Source organism: Nuphar pumila, chromosome 7 (assembly GCF_984573655.1).
Source record: "Nuphar pumila chromosome 7, dmNupPumi1.hap1.1, whole genome shotgun sequence".
Classification (NCBI taxonomy): Eukaryota; Viridiplantae; Streptophyta; class Magnoliopsida; order Nymphaeales; family Nymphaeaceae; genus Nuphar; species Nuphar pumila.
The window spans coordinates 19,800,821-19,825,423 of NC_143255.1; the positions used below are offsets into that span (position 1 = coordinate 19,800,821).

Sequence of the window (24,603 nt, forward strand, 5' to 3'; positions counted from 1 at the left end):
TCATAAACACCCTGAACAACCTGACCCAAGCCTTCAGACAACAAGTACTCAACCAGGGTGAGCAACACACACCGACTGGAGCAAGCCAAAACCAAGGCGAGGTTACATTCAAAAAGTTCCTCAAGCTTGATCCCCTAACATTTGCAGGAAAAGTTGACCTAGATATGACAAAAAGTTGGATCGAGGTGGTTGAACGAGCATTTTGGGTATTATCTGTGCTAGAGGATAAGAAGATAGATTTTGGCACTTACCGTCTAAAGGAAAATGCCCAGAAATGGTGGGACACAGTCCAGTAAGTCAGTTCCCTTAGGCCTACATATGTTCCTTAGAGAGTGTTTTGGAAAGCTTTATTGGGAACCTACTTTCGCCATCATGTCAAAAACAAAAACCGGATGGAGTTCTTGGAGCCGAGATAGAGAAGCATGAGTTTGGTGGGCTACACCACCAAATTTTAAAGCTTGCAATGATACCGCCTGAATCTCTTCACCAATGACAAAACAAGGGCGAACGAGTACATTTGAAGACTCAAGGAAGGATTGCGCTACTAAGTGATGACCAACATGCCTTCTACCTTCTTCGATGCAAGGGCTACCATGCTGAGCAAGGTATGGGAGTGCTCCAAGGGAGGATCATCCAAGAAACTAGCTGAGAATGTTGGGGGCAACAAGTATCCATTTCTTGGTATTCAGGAGCATCACCATTCAAGAAGCGGTTCACACCACCCATGAACAAGCATAAGCAGCAAAAAAGAGCTCGACCACAACAACGACAAAATTAGATATGCCAAAAATGTGATCATAACCACATGAGACAACCATGCTCTCAAGATACTGGAGCCCGTCTTCATTGCAAAAAGATGGGCCACTATATCAACCAATGCTTGAAGAAGAAGTTCTATGATTTTATAAGGGGGGCTGAAGGACCATGATTACAATATTAGCAACGGTCACAATGCCAGCAACAACAGTCACACCACCACCACCACCACCATCATATTGCACAGAAGAAGGTGACATGACATGTTTATGCTATCTTCGCAGAACAATTAAAGAAAGATGATCGAATGCAAGGCATCATTTTGGTCGCTGGTCAAGCGATCTTTGTTTTATTTGATTGTGGTGTGACTCATTCTTTCATTTCTATTAATTTTGTTAAAAAAATTGAGAGTACTTGTTGAGGCATTGAACCATGCACTAGAAATATATAACCCCATAGGATATAATAATCTATGCACAATATATAAACCTAGCATAGACATAGAGATAGATGGGCAGCATCTGCCTGCTGATTTAATCATGCTTGAGATGACATAATATGATGTTATATTAGGCATCGATTGGTTATATAAGCATTATACTTGGGTTTTATGTCATGAAGGAAAGATTGTATTGTCTCATCCTAGAGTTTCTAAGGTAAAATTCAGACTTTTCAAACTCCCTCTAAAAAACTAGGTTATTTCTATATTGAAAGCCCGAAGGTATATTAAGAAGGGTTGCACTGCCTTTCTGGTCAGTGTAACTTTGGTAAAGTCGAAGACCATGTTGATCAAAGATTTGGAGATCTTACATGATTTTTCAAAAGGAGTTAGCAAGACTTCCACCACACCGAGATGTAAAATTTCATATTGAGTTGTTGCTTGGAACTACAACAATCTCTAAGGCACCATATTGTATGTCACTAGCGAAGCTCGAGAAGCTAAAAAAACAATTACAAGAGCTTATGGAGCGAGAATTCATCCAATTGAGTGTCTCATCATGGAGAACACTAGTACTATTTATGAAAAAATGGATGGTTCAATGAGCTTATGCATTAACTACATGATACTCAATCATGCCATAATTAAGAACAAATATTCATTGCCTTGTATCAAGGATCTGTTCGACCAATTACAAAAGGCAAAGGTATTCTCAAATATCGATCTTATATTTGGGTACCATCAACTTAAAATTAAGGATGATGATATCCTGAAGACAGTCTTTCGGATAAGATATAAGAATTATGAGTTCATAGTGATGCCTTTCAAACTTGCTAATGAGCTAACATATGGACCTGATGAATCAGGTATTCTAAATGTATCTGGATACATTTCTTATTGTCTTTATTGATGACATCTTGATATATATTCTAAGTGCATGAAGCAATATCGAGATCATTTGAGGATCATTTTGAGTACCCTTAAAGAACATCAACTATAATGTGAAGTTTTCAAAGTGTGAGTTTTGGCTCAAGAAGGTCATATTCTTAGGCCATATAATCTCCAAGGATGGAGTATTCATGGATTCTACTAAGGTAGAAGTTATGCTGAATTGAGAGTGACTGAAGAACGTTAGCAATATTAGGAGTTTTCTTGATTTGACAGGCTATTATCAGTGATTCATCCAAGACTTTTTGAGAGTTGCCTTACTTATGACAAAGATCCTAAGAAAAATAATCAAATTCGAGTGGAATGACAAGTGTGAGGAAAGCTTTCAGATTTTAAAGAAGAAGCTCACTACTACACCTATATCAGTCTTACCATCTGGTCAAGGCAGATTCGTAGTCTACACAAATGCCTTAGGCACATGCCTAAAATGTGTATTAATGCATAATGACAAAGTTATCGCCTATGCATCTCGATAGTTGAAGACTCATGAGAAGAACTATCTGACCCATGATCTGGAGTTAGCAATTGTAGTGTTTGCATTAAATATATAATGACACTACTTATATAGAGAACAATTTAAAGTATTTGCAGATCATAAAAGCCTTAAGTATCTATTCTCATAAAAAGAGTTGAATATGAGTCAAAGGCATTGGTTGAAATTTATAAAAGACTACGAGTTTACCATTGCCTATCATCTGGGGAAAGCAAATGTCATAGTAGATCCTTTAAGCTGCAAGTCTGGTGGCACTTTGTTTTGTCTTGTGAGGGAAAGGTTAGAGGCTGGTAGAGGACTTTATTGATTAGAGTCTTTTTGTGGATGATTGTGATACTATCAAGCTATCTAGTTTGACCATCCAACCAGATATCCTGACGAGGATAATTGCCAGTTAGAAAGAGGATCGCCAATATGAGAAGTTGGAAGCACTTACTCAACAAGAGAGTGCCTCTTTTAGAATTAAAGAGAATATGAGTATCTGAATGAAGAAATGACTTTGGGTGCCTAATGATTCAAAGTTGAAGAAAGAGTTATTAGACGAAGCCCATAAAATCAAGTACACCATTCATAAAAAAAGTACAAAGATGTCCAAAGACTTGCAATGAAGGTATTAGTGGAACAACATAAAGCAAAAGATTATAAAAAATGTCTCAAAATAGTTAGCTTACTAGAAGATCAAGATTGAGCACCAGAGACCCAACAAAATGATGCAACAAATAGAGATTTCGTAGTGAAAATGGGAAGGCATTATCATAGATTTTATGGTTGGTTTACCAAAGACTCGTAAGCAACACAATGCAATTTAGGTGGTTGTCGAGAGACTTACCAAGTCGGCACATTTCCTACCCATTTAGTTCAGTCAATCCCTTAAAAGTTTTGTAGAATTGTACATCAAGGAGTTGTTAACAACCTTACCAGGTTAGCACACTTTTTACCCATTTAGTTTAGCCAATCCATCAAGGAGATAGTTTGTCTACACAAAGCACCCATCATGATCATATCTGATCATGATCCATATTTTATATCATGATTTTGGGATCAATTACAACAAGCACTAGGTACTAAGTTGAAGTTTAATACTGCATTTTATCTCCAAACAGATTATCAGTCAGAAACGATTATCCAAACTCTTGAAGATATGCTACGAGCATGTATACTTGTCTAAAAAGACGATTGGGACTTACACATGATACTTGCTGAATTTGTGTACAACAACAATTATCATGTTAATATAGGCATGAATCCGTATGAAACTTTATATGGAAGGCCCTATCGATCACTCATGTACTGGAATGAGGTTGGTAATTGGGTGGTGGATTCACTAATAGTACTAAAATATTACACTCAACAAGTGCAAATGATTCGTGAAAGACTAGGTACTGCTCAAAGTTAGCAGAAGAATTATGTTAAATAATGACAGAGAAAACTCACTTTTGCAGCTAAAAATTTGGTCTTTGTGAGAGTGTCTCCTACCAAGAGTGTGTTCTAGATACAAAAAAGAAAATTGAGTCCCAAATTTGATAGATCGTTCGAGGTTCTAAAACATATTGACAAAGTAGCATATCATGTGGAACTACCACCACAGTATGCTCAGATTCACGTCTTCCACGTATCTATGTTAAGAAAATATGTTCACAATCTTTCACATATCATTCAGTATAAAAACATGGACATTCAGGAAAATTTGACTCTGGAAGAGAAGCCCGTAGCGATTGTGGATCGAAGAGAACAAGTATTAAGATAAAAAACCATTTCTCTGGTTAAAATGCATTGGCAACACCATGAAATCAAAGAATGTACATGGGAAACAAAGGCTAATATGAAAGAAAAGTGCTCCAGTTTGTTTGTATAGTACTTGTATTGAAATATTGAAGACAAAATTCTTTTAGGGAGAGAAGGATGTAATAACTACAATTTTTTTAATAAATAAAAAAGAGAATTTGTTATGGTTGATGTGAAAAAAGAGAAGAAAGAAATTGGAGGGAAAGTAGCTCTTGCTCCCATTGGTGCTCATGGGAGGCCACCTCTCATGAGGCCCAATGAAAAGCAAAGAGATGAAATTTGTCCTATTCTCCTCTCTTTTAGGTCAATGGGAGATCATTAAAAATTTTTAAAGTGACCTTTTATTCCCTCTCACTCCACTATTTAAGAGTGAAGAGGGGTCTTCCAGTTCCTCTCATTTTAGTTTTCTTTGAGAGAGAGCTCTCAAGCTCTAACACTCCCTCTCCCATACCTCTTGTCTCTCTCTTCTTTCTCTTACTCACTCTCCCTTTACATAGGAAAACCCTACATTTAGATTGAAGGAACTCACGATTTTGAGAGTGGCTTCTAATTAGGATCTCCCTAAATCTATGAATTTACGGAAAGCTTTCAAGCACTACGGCTCATTCTCTTGCATTGGTGTTGCATTTTTTTGGTAGATTCAGGTTTTTGTTTCTATTTAATCAAGCTAGGGATGTTACATTAAGCTCATAGAAATTATAAAATGCTAAAATATTTTGATTTTTAAAATGTGTATGTATTAATTATTGTCTAAATATGATTTATGCATGTGTACATTTTTATTATGTCTACAATAACTTTTAGAATATACATGTTTGATTATGTCTATATACATGTGTAAAATTTTTATTATGTCTACCTCTGTTATTTTTAACATGCATTTAGTTATTAATATGTATGCATATGCATTTAATTTGAATATGTATGTAGATATATTTAGTTTTGATTATGCATTTAATTATGAATATATATGTACATGCATTTAGTTTTGATTATGTATTTAGTTAGTTATGAATATGTATGTACATGCATTTAGTTTGAATATGTATGTACATGAATTTAGTTTTAAATATGTATGTATATATATCCATTTTGAATATGTATGTGCATGCATTTAGTTTTAAATAAGTATATAAATGCATTTAGTGTTGAAATCTGATTTTTGTCCTATGTTTGGAATATGATTGTTGTCCTAAGTTTAAAAATCTGATTTTTGTCTTAAGTTGAAAATTTTGATTTCTGTGCTAAGTTTGAAAATTTGATTTCTTTCTTAAGTTAAATTATGATTTCTGTCATAAGTTTGAAAATCTAATTTCTGTCATAAGTTTAAAAATCTGATTTTTGTCCTAAGTTTAAAATATAATTTCTGTCCTAAGTTTGGAAATTTGATTTCTGTCTTAAGTTTGAAAATTTGATTTCAGTCCTAAGTTTGGAAATATGATTTCTATTAAGTTTAAAATTTTATTTTGGTCTAAAAATCTTATTTTTGTCTTAAGTATGAAATCTGATTTTCTGTACGTAGTAAAATCTGATTTGGGTAAGTAATGTACTATGTATGAGAACTTGAAAATTTTGATCATGGTAAGTGGTTATGCTACGCCATAGCACTTATGCAAAGGTGATTATAAACCATGAAATATGATTGACATTATGCTTGTATTGAACATATGTTTAAAACATGATGTTAAATATGACTATCATTATGTTGAACATGCAATTAGATGCTATCATGACACTTTGAAATACCGCATTGCAAATATATGCAGACACAGTTTATGGCACATAATGGAGCATGTGGTCATGTGGTTCAAGAAAACCATTTTGGTGCCTTAAATGTTTATTTGATGTATGGGGCATGGATGAGCATGTATGTTCACATAATTAATGAAAACCCTTGGGGAGGTACACCCAGTTATGAAAATTCATGCACACATAATTTACTCGTTTGGTTTAAAGGCTTCAGGGATTACTGAATGAGTTATGAGCAAGATAAAATAATGATGTAAAAGTTACCCCAAAAGAGTGCTTGAGCCATTGAGCCCTGGTTTGCCAAAATTATAAGAAGCACATGTAATGAAATCTAATACCCTGTTAATAATAGTGCACTCAATAACACATTTAATAGATGCTTACCTTGGTGAAGGTAAGTGGTACAAACTCCAATGGACATTTGTGTTGATTATCATGCTTTCGAATGACAATGGCTTGACGTCCTTAACCATCAGAATTAGATAGTTGAATTCTACAAAATTGTTGTCCTAGGGAGGTAGTTTTTCATGATTGTTGCAGTTGTTTAGGATATATCTTAATTTTGATGACCTATGTAGGAAGCTTCTCTCAGTCTTGGACCGCCTGCACTGATAGTTACAATTCAGTTAGTCACTCAAATAAATAAAATACCTCGATGTGATATCTTCTGTCTTGAGTTATTCTATAAGTACTCGTTCGAACTGGTAACTAAGCAAAACAAAGACTTATGCTTGATCACTTTACTTTATGAGAAATATGGGTAAAAATATGTCATAATAAGTCAAACATTCAAAGCATGATCTTTTACTTATTATGATAATACTGCCTATTATTGATTGACATGAAAGTTTTTGTGCAAACCAAATGTTGAGACTATGAGATTGGCATTATCTGTGTATATTGGCTTGTATAATTTCTTTTGAATATTGTGATAAATGCTTTATCCTTATCTTGTATAATTTCTATCATTAATAAGTAATAGAAGAGATTACTATACCAGTGATATGTAATTGAATGAATTATAGAGGTGACATGTGGTTGGTAAGGACCATAATTTTGATGTATGTTTTAGTTGACACGATTACAATGTGTTTCGTGTATACCTACCACAAGGGATGTAGTCTGACCCCTTCAATATTAAACATTTTAGGTAATGAACGAATTGATTGATGCTACAATGGTTGGATGGAGTGACGAGTCAAAGAACCATACTTTATATGATCCTTGGTTTCTTTTATTTTTGTTGGATGTCTAAACTATTTTAAGTTTGAGAATGTTTACTCGAATATCTACCAACTTTTAATTCAATTATGGTTTGAAAAGAATCAAGTTTGAATTCTGAGGCAAAATGGTGTATATGGGTTTTTGGACTTAAGTCTAATAAAATTAGGATTCAATCCTTGTGATCATGTGTTTACCTGTAACCTGCTGAAGATTTGCCGACTTAGAATTATCAAATGTTTTTCACTGTGTTATTGATTTGATTCATTGAATCATTAAAAAAAAGTATTTTATACAAAATTTTTAAGTTAAAAATTTGGGGTGTTATATTTAGTCTTGGGACTTGTGTTTTTGGATTTTCACTTGTGATTTTAAAATTTTTTGTAAGAGTATATGTAGTGCACCAGATTTTTGTAAATGAGCCATGTATGGATGAAGTTTCTTTTGGTGAAATGAAAAATCTTTGTTATGTTTTAACTCTTGAGTTCAATTCTGTATGGAGAATGATTTCTCTTTAATCAGTTTTATAAACCAAACTTCTTTCACTGTTTTTAATATCGTTTAAAAAAAAATGGATAGAATTTTTGGGTGTCACAGTGCCTGCTCCAGCACGCCGCGTGCGATAGCCTGTATAGTCAATCCAAAGTTTGCAAAAGGCCAACTTTAGCCAAACACCCCATAACGACTCTACCTCCCTTCGTTGCGGCCTTTGGTGGACTCACTCTCCTCTGTGAGGTGCTCCCAACACACCTTTCAGATCTGACAGACTCTATCAACCAAATTCACAATCAGGTTCCAAACTGGGCTCCCTGATCACAGTTACCAAAATCTGCACTCCCTGCACGCATCACTATTAATAGCATGTCACTGCACTTGAGGCAGCTGCGGCCACCCCCGACATGCCTTGTGCATAGTCTCCTCGAGCAACAGCCATAGGGCGGCACATGCCACCTTCGTACGTACCACGAGGCATACACAACACTGCACGTCAGGTCGATCCACTTTAGGCCATCGAATTTGAGTTGGTGCATCTTACCGCGACACCCTCGCTCCCGAGCTAAGAGCTATCGAAAGACGAATTCAACATACCAACTCAATCGGAGCTATCACAAGTGTTGTGAACAGCCTGCCACAAGGACGTGTGCCGTGTATCCTCAGTTGTAGTGATGACGATCCACGAGCGTAACAATCGCTCGAGCTTCAGCCACCGCCGCAACCTGCACCAATTTGCCACACCTCGAGCCGATTGACAGAATAATGGCAGGTCACCGACCAGGTTCAGGCTGACAGCGGGTCACCATAGAGAGACAAAGAGAAAAGAACGAGAAGAACCCGTTGTCGCAGCACCGTCATGCTCTTTAGTGTGCTCTTCCACTGAAGCTGCACTGCTCCGAGAGACAAAGAGGGGAAAGGGGGCACCCGCTGCAACCATGTCATTGCTGGTAGAGCTATTCAAAGGAACAAGAAATAAAGAGGGGAAAGGAGAACAAGAGGAAAAGTGAAAAAGGAAAACGTGAGAGACATTATGATTTTTTAGGTTATACATTCTAACCGTTGGATCTGATATAGATCCAACAACAAAAAATTTGAAGTAACATTCAACACCTGACTATTAAGTACATACCTCTCTCTCTCTCTCTCTCTCTCTCTCTCTCTATATATATATATATATATATATATATATATATATATATATATATATATATGAAAACCCGTATGTTTGAATGAGCTTTCCTTCGAACACGCGGCGTAATGTCGCATATTTTTTCTCTAAAAAAAATGAGAATTCGATGTTTTTACGCTGCTAATTCTCTATTTTTCAGCCCAAAGATTTATAAAACTCATGAGTGTGCAAAAAATGATAAAGCATCACTGTTTGATGGCATGCGATCAACGACGATACTTCATCCAACATATACAGGTTAATGTCTCTATTCCCTTGCGACTTACATTGTAAAGTTGTGCTTAGAGTTTGTTTTGCTTTTATTGAGTCTGATGTAAGCTGCCTGGTTCAGGTGAATCGTTTGTTCACCCTCGTTGTGATTGCTTCTTGTGATTACAATTCTTCTCCCTCTATTCTCTCTTGCTCTCTTTCACTCTGATTACAAGCTTTTATGACTGACAAACGAGCTGACAAATAGGTTTACGGCGGTAAGGAAGGACCGTCGCACCGCACTGGCCCATTGAAGGAAATATGTTCATGACAAGTGGTACCAGAGCCTGTTCTCATGCTGGAAAAATGGAGTCCAGAATTTGTGTCGACAGACATGTCAACAAGCTATGATTTGTGAGCAAAATATCGTGGCGCCTTATCAAAACTTGCGTAACACCAAAGGCAAGGCAGTTGCCAAAGCTGAGGAGATGGGTTCACCTCGAGGCCAAGAGAAGTTAGTTGCAACTGTCAATAGGCTGGTGGAAGATGTAACTTCACACGAGGAAGCGATTTCACGCATAGTTGAATCATTCAGTGGATTGAATGATGTGGTGGCGAGCCTGCAAGAGCAGGTGAACTTACTGATGGGGCAGGTTACTTCATTGATGACAACAGTGGCCGACTTGAAGACTAAAGTAAGGGAGCTTCAATTGAAAAATTGCACATTGCAGCGGTCGGTGACCCTGAATGGGAGAAATGGTGAGAGGCCATCAAGGATTGATGTGCCAAGACCAACAGAATTCAATGGTTCAAGAGACATCAAGGCCATTGAGAACTTTTTGTTCCAAGTAGAAGACTACTTGAATATTCAAAATGTGACACTTGAAGATCTTAGAATAAAGGTTGCAGCAGCGTTACTGGATGGTGATGCTATCGCTTGGTGGAGGCGGGAGCGCACTAACATGGAAAGGGGTTAATGCGTGATAGACACCTTTGACTATTACAAAATGGAGTTGCACAACTACTTCATACCAATGAATGTGTAGAGGCATGCGTACTAGATGGTTTGTGAGCTTAAACATACTGGTTTATTGCAAGACTATGTCAGAATGTTCTAGAAGCTTATGCTGAAGGTGCCTAACATGCCAGAAGATGACAAGCTCAATTGGTTTATTGTGGAACTTTAGCCATGGGCACAATCTTAAGTGGAAAGAAGCAACCCTCGCATTTTGTAAGATGCATATGTGGCGATCGGTCACTTAATTAACACTCATCGCAAGCCTTTCACCCCATCAACCAAAGTTGGAAAGAAACCTGACCACGAAGGCAAGAAGAATGAGCGACGTGACGACAAAGGTGAGACGCCGACACGCCATCAATCCGACAAGAAACAAAACTACCCAAAGTATAACAACAACAACAACAAGGGTGCGGTTGTGAAATATTGGTTCTGTGGCAATAGGCATATCGTCAGGCAGTGCCCCAAGCACCTCGTGAAGGACGTCGGGCAAGCCAACACAACACAGAAGGAATGCAGTGACACTAAGGCTATGCAACCATGGATGAGAGCCATGCGGTCGATTAACGCAACTAGAAGTTGTGCAATTGAGAACAAACATGTTAGCAAAGAACTGATGTATCTCGAAGTCATTACGAATGAAAAGTCTACTTTAGCTATGGTAGACTTCAGAGCCACACACAACTTTGTCTCACGAAAAGAGGCAGATCGGTTGGGCTTGAAGCCCAGGCCAAAGCAGAGGACCATCAAAACGGTAAACTCTGAGGCCAAGCCCATCCTTGGTGAAGCAAGAGATGTTGCTATCCAAGTAGGGAGTTGGGCCGGCAAAGCCAACTTCTCTCTGGTGCTCTTGGACGATTTCAAGATGATTCTGGATATGGAGTTTCTGCAGAGCTAGAATGTTATGATGCTGCCAAAGTTTAACACATTGACGATTATGGGGTCAAACATGTCTCACACAGTGCAGTGCCTTACGCAGAAAGACAAGTCTTCAGTGTTATCGGCGATGCATTTGAAAAAGGGTGTCAAGCATGGGGACTAGACATTCTTAGTTGTTGTACGTACAAAAGAAGGGAAGGTAGAAACAACAGTATCGCCGACCCTAGCCCCACTGTTGAAGGAGTTTCAAGGGGTGATGCCTCCAAAATTGCCAAAGCGCCTTCCACCATGACGTGAGGTCAACCATAAGATTGAGTTGACTCCGGGAGCGAAGCCTCCCGTAATGGTTCCATACCGTATAGGGTCAACTGAGTTGAAGGAGCTACGCAAACAGTTAGACGAGATGTTGGATGCAAGCATCGTTCGTCTATCGAAAGCTCCATTTGGTGCCCCGGTTCTTTTTTAGATTAAACATGATGGCTCCAAACGATTATGTGTGGATTACCATGCTTTGAACAAGGTCACGATAAAGAACAAGTACTCATTGCCACTAATAGCGGACTTGTTTGATCAGGTAGGCAGTGCCCGTATCTTTTTCAAGTTAGATTTGCGATCTAGTTACTGGCAAGTGAGGATTGCTGAAGGTGGTGAGCCGAAGACAACTTGTGTCACCCGCTATGGTGCTTATGAATTCTTAGTAATGTCATTCGGGTTGACAAATGCTCCAGCCACGTTCACAACTTTAATGAACCCAATCTTCTACCCTTACTTAGACAAGTTCGTGATAGTCTTTCTGGATGATATCGTAATCTACAATAACAACATGAAGGAACATGTCGGGCACTTGTAAACAGTGTTTCAGGTGCTGAAGGAGAATGACCTTTGTGTTAAATGAGAGAATTGTCTCTTCGGGCAGGAGGAGATCAACTTCCTTGGCCACATTGTGGGGTGTGGGGTGCTGCGTATGGATGGGCAGAAGATAATGGTCATCCGGAAATGGATTCCGCCAAGCAAAGTGCTAGAATTGCGCTCATTTCTTGGTTTGATAAATTATTATCGATGTTTCATGGAAGGTTATTCCCTCATCACTGCGCCTCTAACAGATTTATTAAAGAAGAATCAGGTATGACTCTAGATAGGAGCATGCAAAGATGCTTTTGATGGCTCGAAGAAAGCCTTAGTGAGGGAGCCAATGTTGTGACTGTCTGATCACTCGAAACCCTTTGAGGTTCACACAGATGCCTCAGATTTTGTCATTGGCGAAGTTATTATGCAGGAGGGTCATCCGATTGCATATGAGAGTCGAAAGTTGAAGGATGAAAAGAGGTGTTATACGGTGCATGAACGCGAGATGACCGCTATCATGTATTGTCTCAGGACTTGGCGACACTACCTTCTGGGTGTCGAGTTTATCGTCAAGATGAACAATGTGGCCATGAGCTATTTTCAGACACAGAAGAAGCTGACGCCTAAACAAACTCGGTGATAGATGTTTTTTGCTGAGTTCGACTTTGCCTTAGAGTACAAGGTTGAAAAAACCAATGTTGTTGCAGATGCTTTGAGTCGCAGGGCTGAACTGGCAGCTGCGCATACAGAGCCTTCTGAAGTGCATTTGGAGGGCATATTATTGAGCCGCATACGCGAAGAGATGCAAGAGAACCCGACAACACAACACCTTGTTTCTCTGGCGCAGGCAGGGAAAACTCAGCGATTTTGGCTACAGGATGTCCTCCTCGTGACAAAAGGAGGATGCATCTTCGTGTCGCGGTGGGAAAGCCTCCACCAAGAATTGCTTAAGGAGTGTCATGATACACTATGAGCTGACCATCCTAGTCAGGAGCGAACCTTAGCACTCCTTAAGCGTGACTACTATTGGCCGCAGATGAGGGACAACGTTGAGGGGTATGTGCGGACATGCCTCATCTGCCAGCAGGATAAGGGGACAAACCTGAAGACTGTCAGTCTCCTTGAGCCTCTGTCAATTCTAGAACGTCCTTGGGATAATATCTCCATGGACTTCATTGTTAGTCTGCCAAAGGTAGAGGGCCTTGGTTCTATTTTGGTTGTGGTAGATCGTTTCTCAAAGTATGCCACCTTTATCCCAGCTTCTAAGGAGTGCCCTACAGAGTTGTTCGTAAAGCATGTGGTGAAACACTGGGGCATACCAAAGAACATTGTGAGTGATCGCGATGCTCGCTTCATGGGCAAGTTCTGGCGTGAATAGGGATGGCAGTGGGGCGGGGCGGGGGACAAGGTTTCCACCCCCGCCCCGCCTCAAAATTTTATCCTCCACCCCCGCCCCGCCTCCGCGGCGGGGATGGATTTTATCCTCCACCCCCGCCTCCATCCCCGTTTCATACCCTTCATCCCCGGTCCAAACGGGGCGAGGCGGGGCGGGGCCCCGCTTTCCCCCGATCCACTACCATCCCTAGGCGTGAAGTATTTCAGCTACTTGACTCTGATTTGTTGTTTTCAACAAGCTTTCATCCGTAGATAGATGGGCAGACCAAGCGCATCAACGGGATACTTGAGCAGTACCTTAAGCACTTTGTTAGTGCCAATCAAAAAAATTGGGTGAAGCTCCTTGACGTGACACAATTTTGTTACAATCTGCAGAAGAGCGAGTCTTCAGGCCACAGTCCGTTTGAGATAGCCACGGGACAACAACCACTGACCCCGCACACTCTTGCCGCACAAGAAAATGGAAGGCCATCCTTCGCCTATCAATTTGTTCGCGACTGACACAAGCAAAATGAGTTGACAAATGCATTCTTATATAAGGCGACAAAGAGAATGAAGAAGTGGACGGATAAGCATCGTCAGCCCACTGAGTTCCAAGTTGGGGACCAAGTGTTGGTGAAGTTATATCCAGGGCGCACATGCATCTTCCGCGGACGACACCGCGGACTGCTCAGAAAGTATGAAGGACCCTTCACCGTCACAAAGAAGGTGAGCAAGTTGGCATACGAGGTAGAGTTGCCGCCAGACTTCAAGGTGTACTCGGTGTTCCACGTGTGAGCAGTTTCATCTAGACGATGGAGATTTAGAACACGACGTGCCACAACACGCTCCTATCATGCAGAGAGCCCCGACAGCACAACGAGTCGAGAAACGCCTCAATAAGATCCTTCGTTATAAGGTCAACTACTTGAGCGAAACAAAGAAATATCTAGTACAGAGGAGAAAACATCAGAACCAACATGGGCGTCTGCATTCCGAATGAACAACCACTACCTGGCTGAAGTCAGAGCTTACCATGAAACAGATGACGCCGAGGACGACACATGATTTGAAGGGGGGAGCATGTTCCCTTGCGACTTACATTGTAAAGTTGTGCTTAAAGTCTGTTTTGCTTTTGTTGAGTCTGATATAAGTAGCCTGATTCACGTGAATCAATACTCTGAAGAAGCAGCCCGTATGCTTGAACTGTAATAGCTCTCGAGCAAAATTGTGAATGAATTAAATGCGTTGAGCTTTCTTTTGTTCACCCTCGTTGTGATTGCTTCTTGTGATTGTAATTCTTCTCCCTCTATTATCTTTTGTACTCTGATTACAAGCTTTCACAATTGACAAACGAACGGAGAAGTAGGCTTGCGGCGGTAAGAAAGGACCGTCTCGCAGCGCTGACCCATTGAAAAAAATAAGCCCGTGACCGTCTCTCTCTATAAATAACACATATTTTCGAACTCATAAGTTGTGGGACGCTAAATCGGACGAATGCGCACCGCTGAACTCACACTATCAGCGACACCGATTTTTTACGTCAGGGCAGCGTCAAAAGTAAAAAAAAAAAAAACTGAAAAAAAAGACATACGCGGACACGCTGGGCGCATCCGACCTCGTTCGATGCCCAGTGAGTCCGACGGTAAGTGAAGGTTTAATGTATCGCAATTTTTTATCGAGAAAATCCCGATAACGAGATCTGTGACACTGCTATAAACGTACCAGAAACGATGGTCCTCTCTCTCTCTGCTATGCTCCTCCATTAATTCTCTCCGTTTCTGCAACTCAGAAACCCTAGAGATGGCTTCTTCTCTGCAGTCTTCTTCTTCTTCCCTTTTGCTTCTAGATGGCCGACGCAGTCTAGGGCTTCCTAAATCTCGTGGTTTCAGCGGATTGCTGAACTCCAAATCTACTTATTTTGGTTTCCGTCTTCTGAGAATTAGGGCATTGGGGTCTCCTATTTGTGGCCTAGAAGTTGGCGTTGGTTCCTCTTGGTTGCCTTCCGATGGAGGCGTCTCCGATGGCTGCGGTGGTTGGTCGATCGCTGAGTTTCCGCCGAAGGATACGAATAAAGGTTGCTCTTTGCTCATTCCTCCTTGCTTAATTTTGGTGGGTAGAGTGGTTTTAGGTTGATAGGTGCGAATTGGTTCGCAGCTTCGACGAGTATCTCTTACTTGGGAGCGGGCGTTTCGTTGGCGGTGTTCCTCGCTGCAGTTTCGTATTGTTCGTTTTCAAGCAAAGGTATGATTTTTTGAATGATTGGCTTCGTGGTGTTTTCTGTTGTTTTCTTTCTGAGCTATGTTTGGGAATTTTGGTATTGGTTTTGCTCAATTTTGCCTCTTTTCTTCCTCGGTGGTTGGTTGGAATTTATGATTCATGCATTTGTAGTTGTATCTTCTGTTGCATAAGCCCAATGTGGATGTAGAAACGAAACAGAATGGTAACTTTTAGTTGGGTGGTTTTATGTTTTAGTTTTTACTTTAGGGTGTGTTTGGAGGGATAAGATGGGACATTGCATTTGGAGCACAACTCATAACAGAGCAACATGTTCCAATTTTCACATTCCGGAGCACAATGCAATATCCCTATTTATTCCATTTTTTCAGAATAACGGTGGCATCCAGATGCATCCTTAGTTCTTTGAAGAAGATGCTGAAACATGTGGAATTTTGCATGTCAACTTGATGTCCTAGTACAGTGAGCGAGGGTAGAATTTCATTCCCTTGGATCAGTGCTAGTACAGCTTGGCCATGGAGGTCTGTCCAGAACAATAATGGAAGAATGTTTCTTGAATAGGTTTTGGAAATAGATCTTTGTTAGAAATTTATGGGGCTTTTGGATATGAAGTTTGTAGGAAATGAAGAGACAAGCTCTAGGGATATTTGCTGCTCTAGTTCTGCCTGGAAATTACTATTTTTGGATCGGCTTTCGTGTGGAATCTTGTGGTATACAGTTACTCATTTTCACATCCAATTTTTGGATCATTCATAGTGGAAACAGGATAATGCTCTTTCCTATGTAAGTTAACAAACAAGGGATTATTTGGTTTTAAGAAGCTCCTTGGTTCCTGATTTATAGAACATTGGAATGACTCAAGAAACTACCAGAATGGGTTAACTCAATAAGGAATAATTAGGACATCTTCTATCAGGATTCAAAATGAACAGATAATTGGCATATCTTCTATCAGGACCATGCACGGTGCATCAACACCTCCCTATCAAAACAGCTCACCAACACTGCACCCTCCTCCTCTTCCCACCATAAGATCAACTTTGTGTTCCTTCCCTTTTCTGTATCAAGCTGTATATAATTAAAAAAAAAACTTCATCAGTTCTACAGGCCCAAGGATTCAGCTTAGTGAACAATTTCATATAGTGCTTTTATCAGTTATTATATTTCTTTGCATTAAGACTAAATTTCGTCTGTTCTACAGGCTCAAAGATTCAGCTTAGTGAACCATTTCATAGTGTCATATTGTAGTGCTTTTATCAATTATATTTCTTTGCATTATGACTAAATTTCATCTGTTCTACAGGCCTAAGGATTCAGCTTGGTTGGCCACTTCTTTTTTATCGGTTCTTCAGGTCATCGAATTCTGTACTTTGTGAACCTGTAGAAATTGCCAAATCTGATTCATCAGATGTAAGTCAGGTTGAAGAGGTGAATCTGGAAAGTAAAACTGGAGTTGCATGCCATGGTGGTGATATGTTGGAGAACCATGTTTCAGGTGATTCATTATAGGAACCTGTATGCTCTTTGGAAGTGAATTGTATAAGTTATTTATGATATTCTCAATGAAATTGTTTGTGCATATCTTACTGTAGAATCCTTTGACTCATTTACACAATTGAATGCATGGTAACTGCTTCAATTTATTGAACACTATCTCTGTAGTATAGGGTGTGACATTCATGTTTGTAATTAAACCAGCCAACTTTGCCTTGGGGTTGATCTGTTGTCATGTAACACCAGGTAAATAGCGTTCTATTTGAGATATCTTGACTTTTCATCTGTGTTATATAGGTAGTGGTGAGGGTAATATGGGTACGATACTGGAATTTCTAAGATGGGTAAGAGGGTAATACATGCACAGACACAAACACACACAAGAAAATGCAAAACTGTACTGCATTTTACAAAATGCTCTATGCATGAAGTTGTAGATTGTCTATTATAAACTAAAAGTCTAAAACATGTTAAAAAATATATAATTAATTAACAATTAGTAATAAAAAGTATATAGTTATCATATAATGTGTTTGATCACAAGTGTTAACTACACCTTGACTGGATCAAAGTGGATTTTTTGAGTGTTGTGTTGTAACTTTGGAGTTCTGTGGCAACTTCCTTTGTTAGCCAAGTCGCCGTTGTCCTTGTCAAGTCATCTTGTTTGATCTCGTTTATATGCGTTTGATATCAAGCTTACTTGATTTTCTGGTTTGGGTGGTGAATTCTGACCACACTACCCTTCATACCACTATTCCAAAAGATCCTATGCCAAACTATGTCTCCTATTCTCTGGGTCTGCCAAATTTTAATGAAGTTATAAGCTTATTGTTTGCACCAACATTCTCTGGTCTCCCACCTTTGTGTGCACAGAAACCTTCAACAATGATGACAATATTTCCTATTCTCTAGGTCTGCCAATTTTTTGTTAAGTTATATGCTCAAGGCTCTTCATTTTGAGATTACTTTCTATAAGGCATTTACACATGACCAGGGCTGTCATAAAGGCAGATTTGTTGCAGTATCCAATCTGATTTTGATCTGAATAGGTGGACATCAGTGTAGAGGAAGACACTCTTTATACACCTTTTCTTTATATAAAGTGTAGAGGAAGACACTCTTTATACACCTTTTCTTTATTTTATATGTGAGACATTTTTGCCCCATCCCTTCCCTGTTTTCTTTTTTTCTTTTAATAAATGATCTCTGTACAATTCACTGACTTCAAAAAGGGGAAAGATAGTGTTGGAAGTCATTATGTTTGTATTATTCTTCTGTACCATGGGTATTGTTGTCATTATACTTTATGTGGATTATTGGTATTTGTAATATAGTGAATATAAAAGGGATACCCCAAAGGAATAGCGTACGATCCATCTTCTTTCTCTCTCATCATATCTCTCTCTTTTCTTCTTGAACTATTGCAGGACACATATCTCAAGGTCAATCTTTGTCAAGGACCACATGCAGGCTTACTGTTTTTGTGTTGCAGAGACCTTTAGTAGTTATTCATATGGTAGTCACTAATTGTTAAGCTGCCCATACATGTATGTATCTAGGAGCCTAAAATGCATGTTTTTTGGTGGTACACGTTTTTCTGTTCATGCTATTCTATGTCATAACCCTTTGTTTTGGTCCCTGTTTTCTGATCATTCAGCGCTGTTCTTTTAAATCCATAGGACTCAACACTGCCTGATTTTTAAAGAATAAGTGGTGTCTTATCTTGGCTTGGTTGTCTTTTTTACATCAATTTAGTCCTAACGGTTGGATGCTATGTTACATGGGTGCGGAGGTGCGGCACTTTCAAAAAACTTGGGTGAGGGGGTGCGGCAAAAAAATAAAATAAATAAATTATATATATATATATATATATATATAGTCCAAAAGTTGGACATAAATGACCGTGGGTGCATTGACCACACCCAGGGTCAGGTTAACCGCACCGGGTGCTGCACGCGCACCTGCATTGCATCGCGTCGACGTGGGTGCGGCACCCAGTTGGCCGAGTCCCTGTGACATAGGTTGGATGTCTCATTTCTGTTTTCATTGCTTTGTTTATTCTCTTAATTTTTTAGAACATAATTGTTGGCATTATTATTGGGCTCCTAATACTTTTTTTAAATATTTAGAATTGGCAAGAAAACATGAAGTTTTGATCATTCCGGTGCCTCTAGATGCCACTCAGCAGGAAGCTTTGTTTGTTCTGAAGAAACTGAAGGTCTGTTCATGGGATAGATTCATACTGGATCATGACTTAATTTTTCTTCTGCATTGAAAAACATGATATAGTGCGTCCTTATGGATTCATATATGGATAAAGTTTTTAGTTTTTACCAATTGATGGCACATTATTTTTTTTTCGGAGTTGTTGATGTGCCGCCCTCTTCTCACCTGGTAAGCCCCTTAGGTGTCGCCTTCAATTATGAACGAGAAAAGTAAGGTTGTTGATGAACCTTATGTACTTTTTTTGTTTGCCTTGTGTAATACCATGTTCAAAACTCATTTCATGATACCATCTACGTCACATGGACAAGGAAGCAGGTATCTAACACACACACACAGTTACATTAGCTTTTAGCATGTGCGTGTATGTACAAATAACTTCACATGACTTGGTTGATTCATAGTTTGATTCGGCCTTGTCTGAGTTTATGTTGCGCCGACTCGGCCCAGTCAATCTGGTTTTGCTGGTTTCCAGGTCCATTCCTCTGGTTGACTGGGTAAATGAATGATTCAGGTCAACTCGGATGGAGGGAGTCAATGACTTAACCCAGTGGCTTTCAAACATTGTTTAGTACCCATGTAAAAGTTTAACATAGAATAGGTGCACATTGGGTGATTTATGTAAACTGTAGACTAGTACAAAATATCTATGTTTTGTTGTTTAATAGTGAGGCAGAAGCGGGTATTTATCCCTTTGCTTGAGGAAGTTCCTTTTATAACCACGTCATGGGGCCACTCCCTCTTTTCACCATTGACATGGGATTAACTTTGTCCTCATAACTTAGTATGCCAACTTTAAGTCATCAACCTATTAAAATGATAAAAATTGGGTACGACTCTCTCTATCTCTCTCTCTCTGTGTGCCAAGATTTTCACAATATTTTTCCAAGAACAATCAACATTTTAAATTTGTTGCAAGCTTTTCACTTGCCAAAAAAATCTGTGAAAAAGATTTGTGTCTGTCTTTCAAAACTCTCCTTTTTTTCCATTCAAATTTTTTGTGCAAACTTAATTTTGTTTTAATAGATGTCAAGCTTTTTTTTTGGTTTTCTGTAGATCATAGAGGATGATGTAAACTCCACACAACTGTGTACAAGGCGGGAATTTGCAAGATGGCTAGTCAAAGCAAATTTGTTGCTGGAAAGGTAACTGTTAATAGTCTCAAGAAGCAGCTATTAGAGCTTGGCACTGAAAAAATAAAATAAAATGACATATATGTGATGGCCCATAGATTACTTATTACTTAGATGTGTGCCATGTAACTTACAGGAACCCAAAACACCGGATCACTCCTTCAATGCATATTGAACGTTCTTCAATGAATGCATTTCAGGATATCGGTGTTGATGACCCTGATTTTTTGTATATTCAAGGTAAGAGTTTCTTAATATCAATCTGTATTATACAATACCATCGGCCCAATTCATTGCATAGCTGTGACTTGTTGGCTTTGACTTTGATCCCAACTACCTGGTTTGGCTCGATACTGATTTAGCCAAGTTACTGGTTTCATGTTAGAAGAAAGTTGGTTTGATTGGATATCTGAGTACTGCTGTCTTTGATGAAATGCCAATTCAAAATCTGATGCTAGTATCTCTACTTGACAGCCCTTGCAGAATGTGGTGTTGTTCCCAGCCATCTCAGTGCCAAGAACTTGGGATCCTCAGACAGTCATGGTGGTGAAGCTCAAACGACTCTGAATTTTTCTCCAGAAAGGTACTGTTGAATAAGTTACATTATATTTCAAGACATATTTCAGTTGGCAACATGCATGCTATATTATAAGTTGACTGAAAAATATAGCAAAAATTTGGATTTGGCAGTTCTATATCTCGTCTTGATCTTATAAACTGGAAAGCCAAGTTAGAGTATTCTCTCTTTCCAGGAATAGAAGAAAAGGTATGTATGTTGGAGCTAAGTTGCTTTTTATGTCATTCCGTTTCAGTTATTGATGAAGCTTTTGTAGTTCAATTAGAAGTATAATTTTGCTTTCCAATTGGCATAGATCTTAAAATTCTGACTTGTTTGCAGTCCAGATGTCAAGGAATAAAGTGAATTTTGTTGATATCATGTCCATTAATCAAGATGAATTGCAAGAGTTTGTCCTGGATATGCAGGCTGGTGATAAGAGTATAGCAAGAAAAGTTTTTGGTCTCTCTCTCTCTCTCTCTCTCTCTCTCTTCATTCATGTTTGTGTGTGAAATTGTTAATGGCAACACTCTTTTTCTAACAATTTCTTCAAAAGTCCCATGGACATGGGATGCCCTTAGGTGAGAATTTTTTAATAAATAACACAAAAGGTTGATGTCCTTCAGCCAAAATTTTTATATGTGTCCAATAAGTCTTTGTTATTTCACTTGAATGCATCATTTGGTATGCAAGTATTAATCACTTATTTGCTACTAAATGTTTTTGAAGTGTCCCCATTAACATTGGCCTGGTCTTTATCTCAGGATGGATGGACATGGAAATGCAGTGGTAAATGTGGCTCCTCTACCATGTCCATCTTTTTTTTTTATGAGTGAACCATGTCCATCAATCTCAAGATGTTGAGTTCTTTACATCTCCTATGTAAACTATGAAGCATCCAATGGTCATTAGTATGGGTGTTTCCAGTACAACTTACTCCACCATCCCTTACATACAGACACCTGCATATTATGTGCTCGTACATAGGAGAAAGAGACCTGGAGAATGTGCACAGTGGAATTTATGAATTATGATTGGCATGTACAAATACATCAATACTGGTTAATTCTCTATACTTTTCTGAAGCTAGTGGAACGTTTCTGTAGGACATAGCAAGCGGTTTCAGCCTGACAAACCTGCAACCAAAGCACAAGCTGCAGTAGCATTGACGAGTGGGAGGATGTCAGAGGCAATTCATGCTGAGATATCACGACTTGAGTCTGAAAGTTTGTCGAGGGAGGCTGAGTTACAAGAGATCAAGTCAGAGCTGATTCTTAAGGGTGATATACGGAGATTTTGGGAGGAAAAAATATCTGAAGAAAAAGCTAAAGGTGCGATGGTGGAGAAGTGTTTAACAGAACTCATGGTTAAATTGGAAGAGGAGAAAAAGAATCAAGAAACGGGTTGGCATGAATTTCTTAAGGAACAAGCTGCACTTGACTGTCAACAGAAATTGCTGACTAATCTCAAGGTAGAAGTGGATGATATATGCAAGACACATGCCTCAGAGAAGGAGAAAATTCTAACTGAGCAGAGGAATTTGGAAGGGCAGTTTGCTGAATCTCATGTAAAAAGAGAAGCAATAGTTGAAGCTAAATCTATTTTGGAGGCTGAGATTGAAGCTGTCAGGATCTTCAGGTGAGCTTTTGATTAATTAAGCTTTTTGTTTCCCTGTGTATTGAGGATTATGTTAGGAGCATTACCTGGAAATGGTACGTTCAATTTGTCTTGGGAGTTTCTGCATTTTGCATGACTGTCAGTTTTTTTTTGGTCTGTATCTAGTTTGATTGTTTTGCCAAGCCCCAAATCATTTTCTGATAACTTGCGTATCCTTTATTATCACCTCCTTGATGCATGCTATGGTTCAGTAATGAATTAGCTCCTCCAATCTGTTGCATGAGGTTTTAGTCTAAAATGATCCCAGTCAAATGATGAAATTTGCATTTGAAAACATGGTTTGCATGGCCAGAAGTCGGTGTGAGTTGGAAATGGAATTTGCTATGTTGCTTACGGTGTGAGTGGACTTGTGCAACTCCTTTGTTGTTTGGACATCGGTCATGAGACAATTTCCTACAAACTTGGAAGATTATGCCCGACTTATTTTTGGTGCAAACTACAGTCCTTTTTTTGGTTTATTTTCTTTCTCCATGTCTTCATCTAGTGTTAAACTTTTGCAATTTCTTCTTGATTGAGGCTGGGGCACTTGAGTATTCTGTCAATTAATTCTCACGTCTGACCATCTCTGGTCTATTATTTATGAAGTGGATGCAGCTCAATTTTCAGAGTAGTTTTTCATAAAGTATTCTGCATACCTCTACATCTTCCTAATAGTGACCTTTGTGGGGTGGGTGCTTTTTAGTGGGTCTTGGGTTTGTAGCTGATTCAAATTCCATTGAAATAATGTAAAAGAAAACTCTTTGACATCCTGAAGTCATCTTTGCAATTGTTAACCGTCTTATGTTGCACCTGCTTCTAGAAACTGGGTCGAAGATGAAGCAAGGAGAAACCAGGGGCGTGCAAAAATTCTCGAGGAAGCTCGAAGAAGGTGGTGTGGAGATGGCTCTCACCAGCACAACGGATCAACAGCGAATGGCATTGTGTAAGCGTAAGCACCCTTTTGGACAAGTTGCTCCAAACTTTTGTTGTTCTTTGTAGCATTTTCACTTCATTTTGCATGTGCTAATCATTTTTCGGGTTTTCACAGTCCTGTTTAAATGTTTAAAAAACGATATAGGCCATTTTGGGCTAGCAGGTTGTTTTCTTGCTCCCTGTGTCCAGTTGTTTTCAACCTACTGTGCTGGGGTTTGCGTTACTGTAATGGTAGGTAAAGAGCTTAAGAAAAAGTTCATAGGGACGTACATGCACCTCCATTTTCATTGCTTGTGATTAGTATTCAGTATTCACAATTCCTCTCTTTGGTGTGGTTGCTACTGGGATATGGTGTTCATCGCACAGGTATGATTATAGCCTATTGTTATTGCCAAATCTTAATCTATATAGGGAAAATAATGATCCTAGCAAACCTAGCTACTGGTTGACAGCCCTACTATCTGCTGGAGTTCATACTCAACTTGGGAAATGGTAACGGATCCTGAAAAGCCTATGGAATCTGCAAGAAGAAAGTACTAAGGCCATGTTTAGAAATGGGAATAATAGGAAATCTCCTGCGATACAAATGAATTCTTAAATCCCATAAACAAAGAACGTTTATAATTTAAGTCACTTAAAATAAAAACAAATTGAAATTCTCATAGAACTATAGAATGTTTATAAAGTTTCACTTGAAATAAAAAAATAGAAATTCTCATAGAACTATAGAATGTTTATAAAGTTTCACTTGAAAAAAAAAAAAATAGAAATTCTCATTGAACTTTAGATCAAAACAAACTAGAAATCATCTCTCTTTACTTTTGCATCAAAATTTTTTAGACCATGTTTGGAAGTAGACAAAGATTGAATAGAAACAGCATATTTGCAGCGATTTCTAATCACTTTGGCATTTAGCCTCTCGAAACTCTTGTTGTCGTTGGCCAAGAAACTTCTTAACTTAGGTATGTCAGTGCAAAGATCCTTCAGGG

General features: G+C 39.0%; 1 protein-coding gene across 1 annotated transcript; it reads left to right on the plus strand.

Moving 5' to 3' along the window:
* The first annotated feature begins 15,184 nt into the window (after positions 1-15,184).
* On the plus strand, positions 15,185-23,882 carry LOC149831416 (SLH domain protein). Its single transcript, XM_090013011.1, has 11 exons — positions 15,185-15,458; positions 15,539-15,625; positions 16,923-17,114; positions 19,243-19,331; positions 20,393-20,481; positions 20,606-20,709; positions 20,944-21,052; positions 21,160-21,235; positions 21,373-21,487; positions 22,132-22,663; positions 23,502-23,882. The coding sequence occupies exons 1-11, from the start codon at positions 15,185-15,187 to the stop codon at positions 23,626-23,628; spliced, it is 1,794 nt and encodes a 597-aa protein (XP_089869137.1). The 3' UTR covers positions 23,629-23,882.
* Positions 23,883-24,603: the final 721 nt, after the last annotated feature.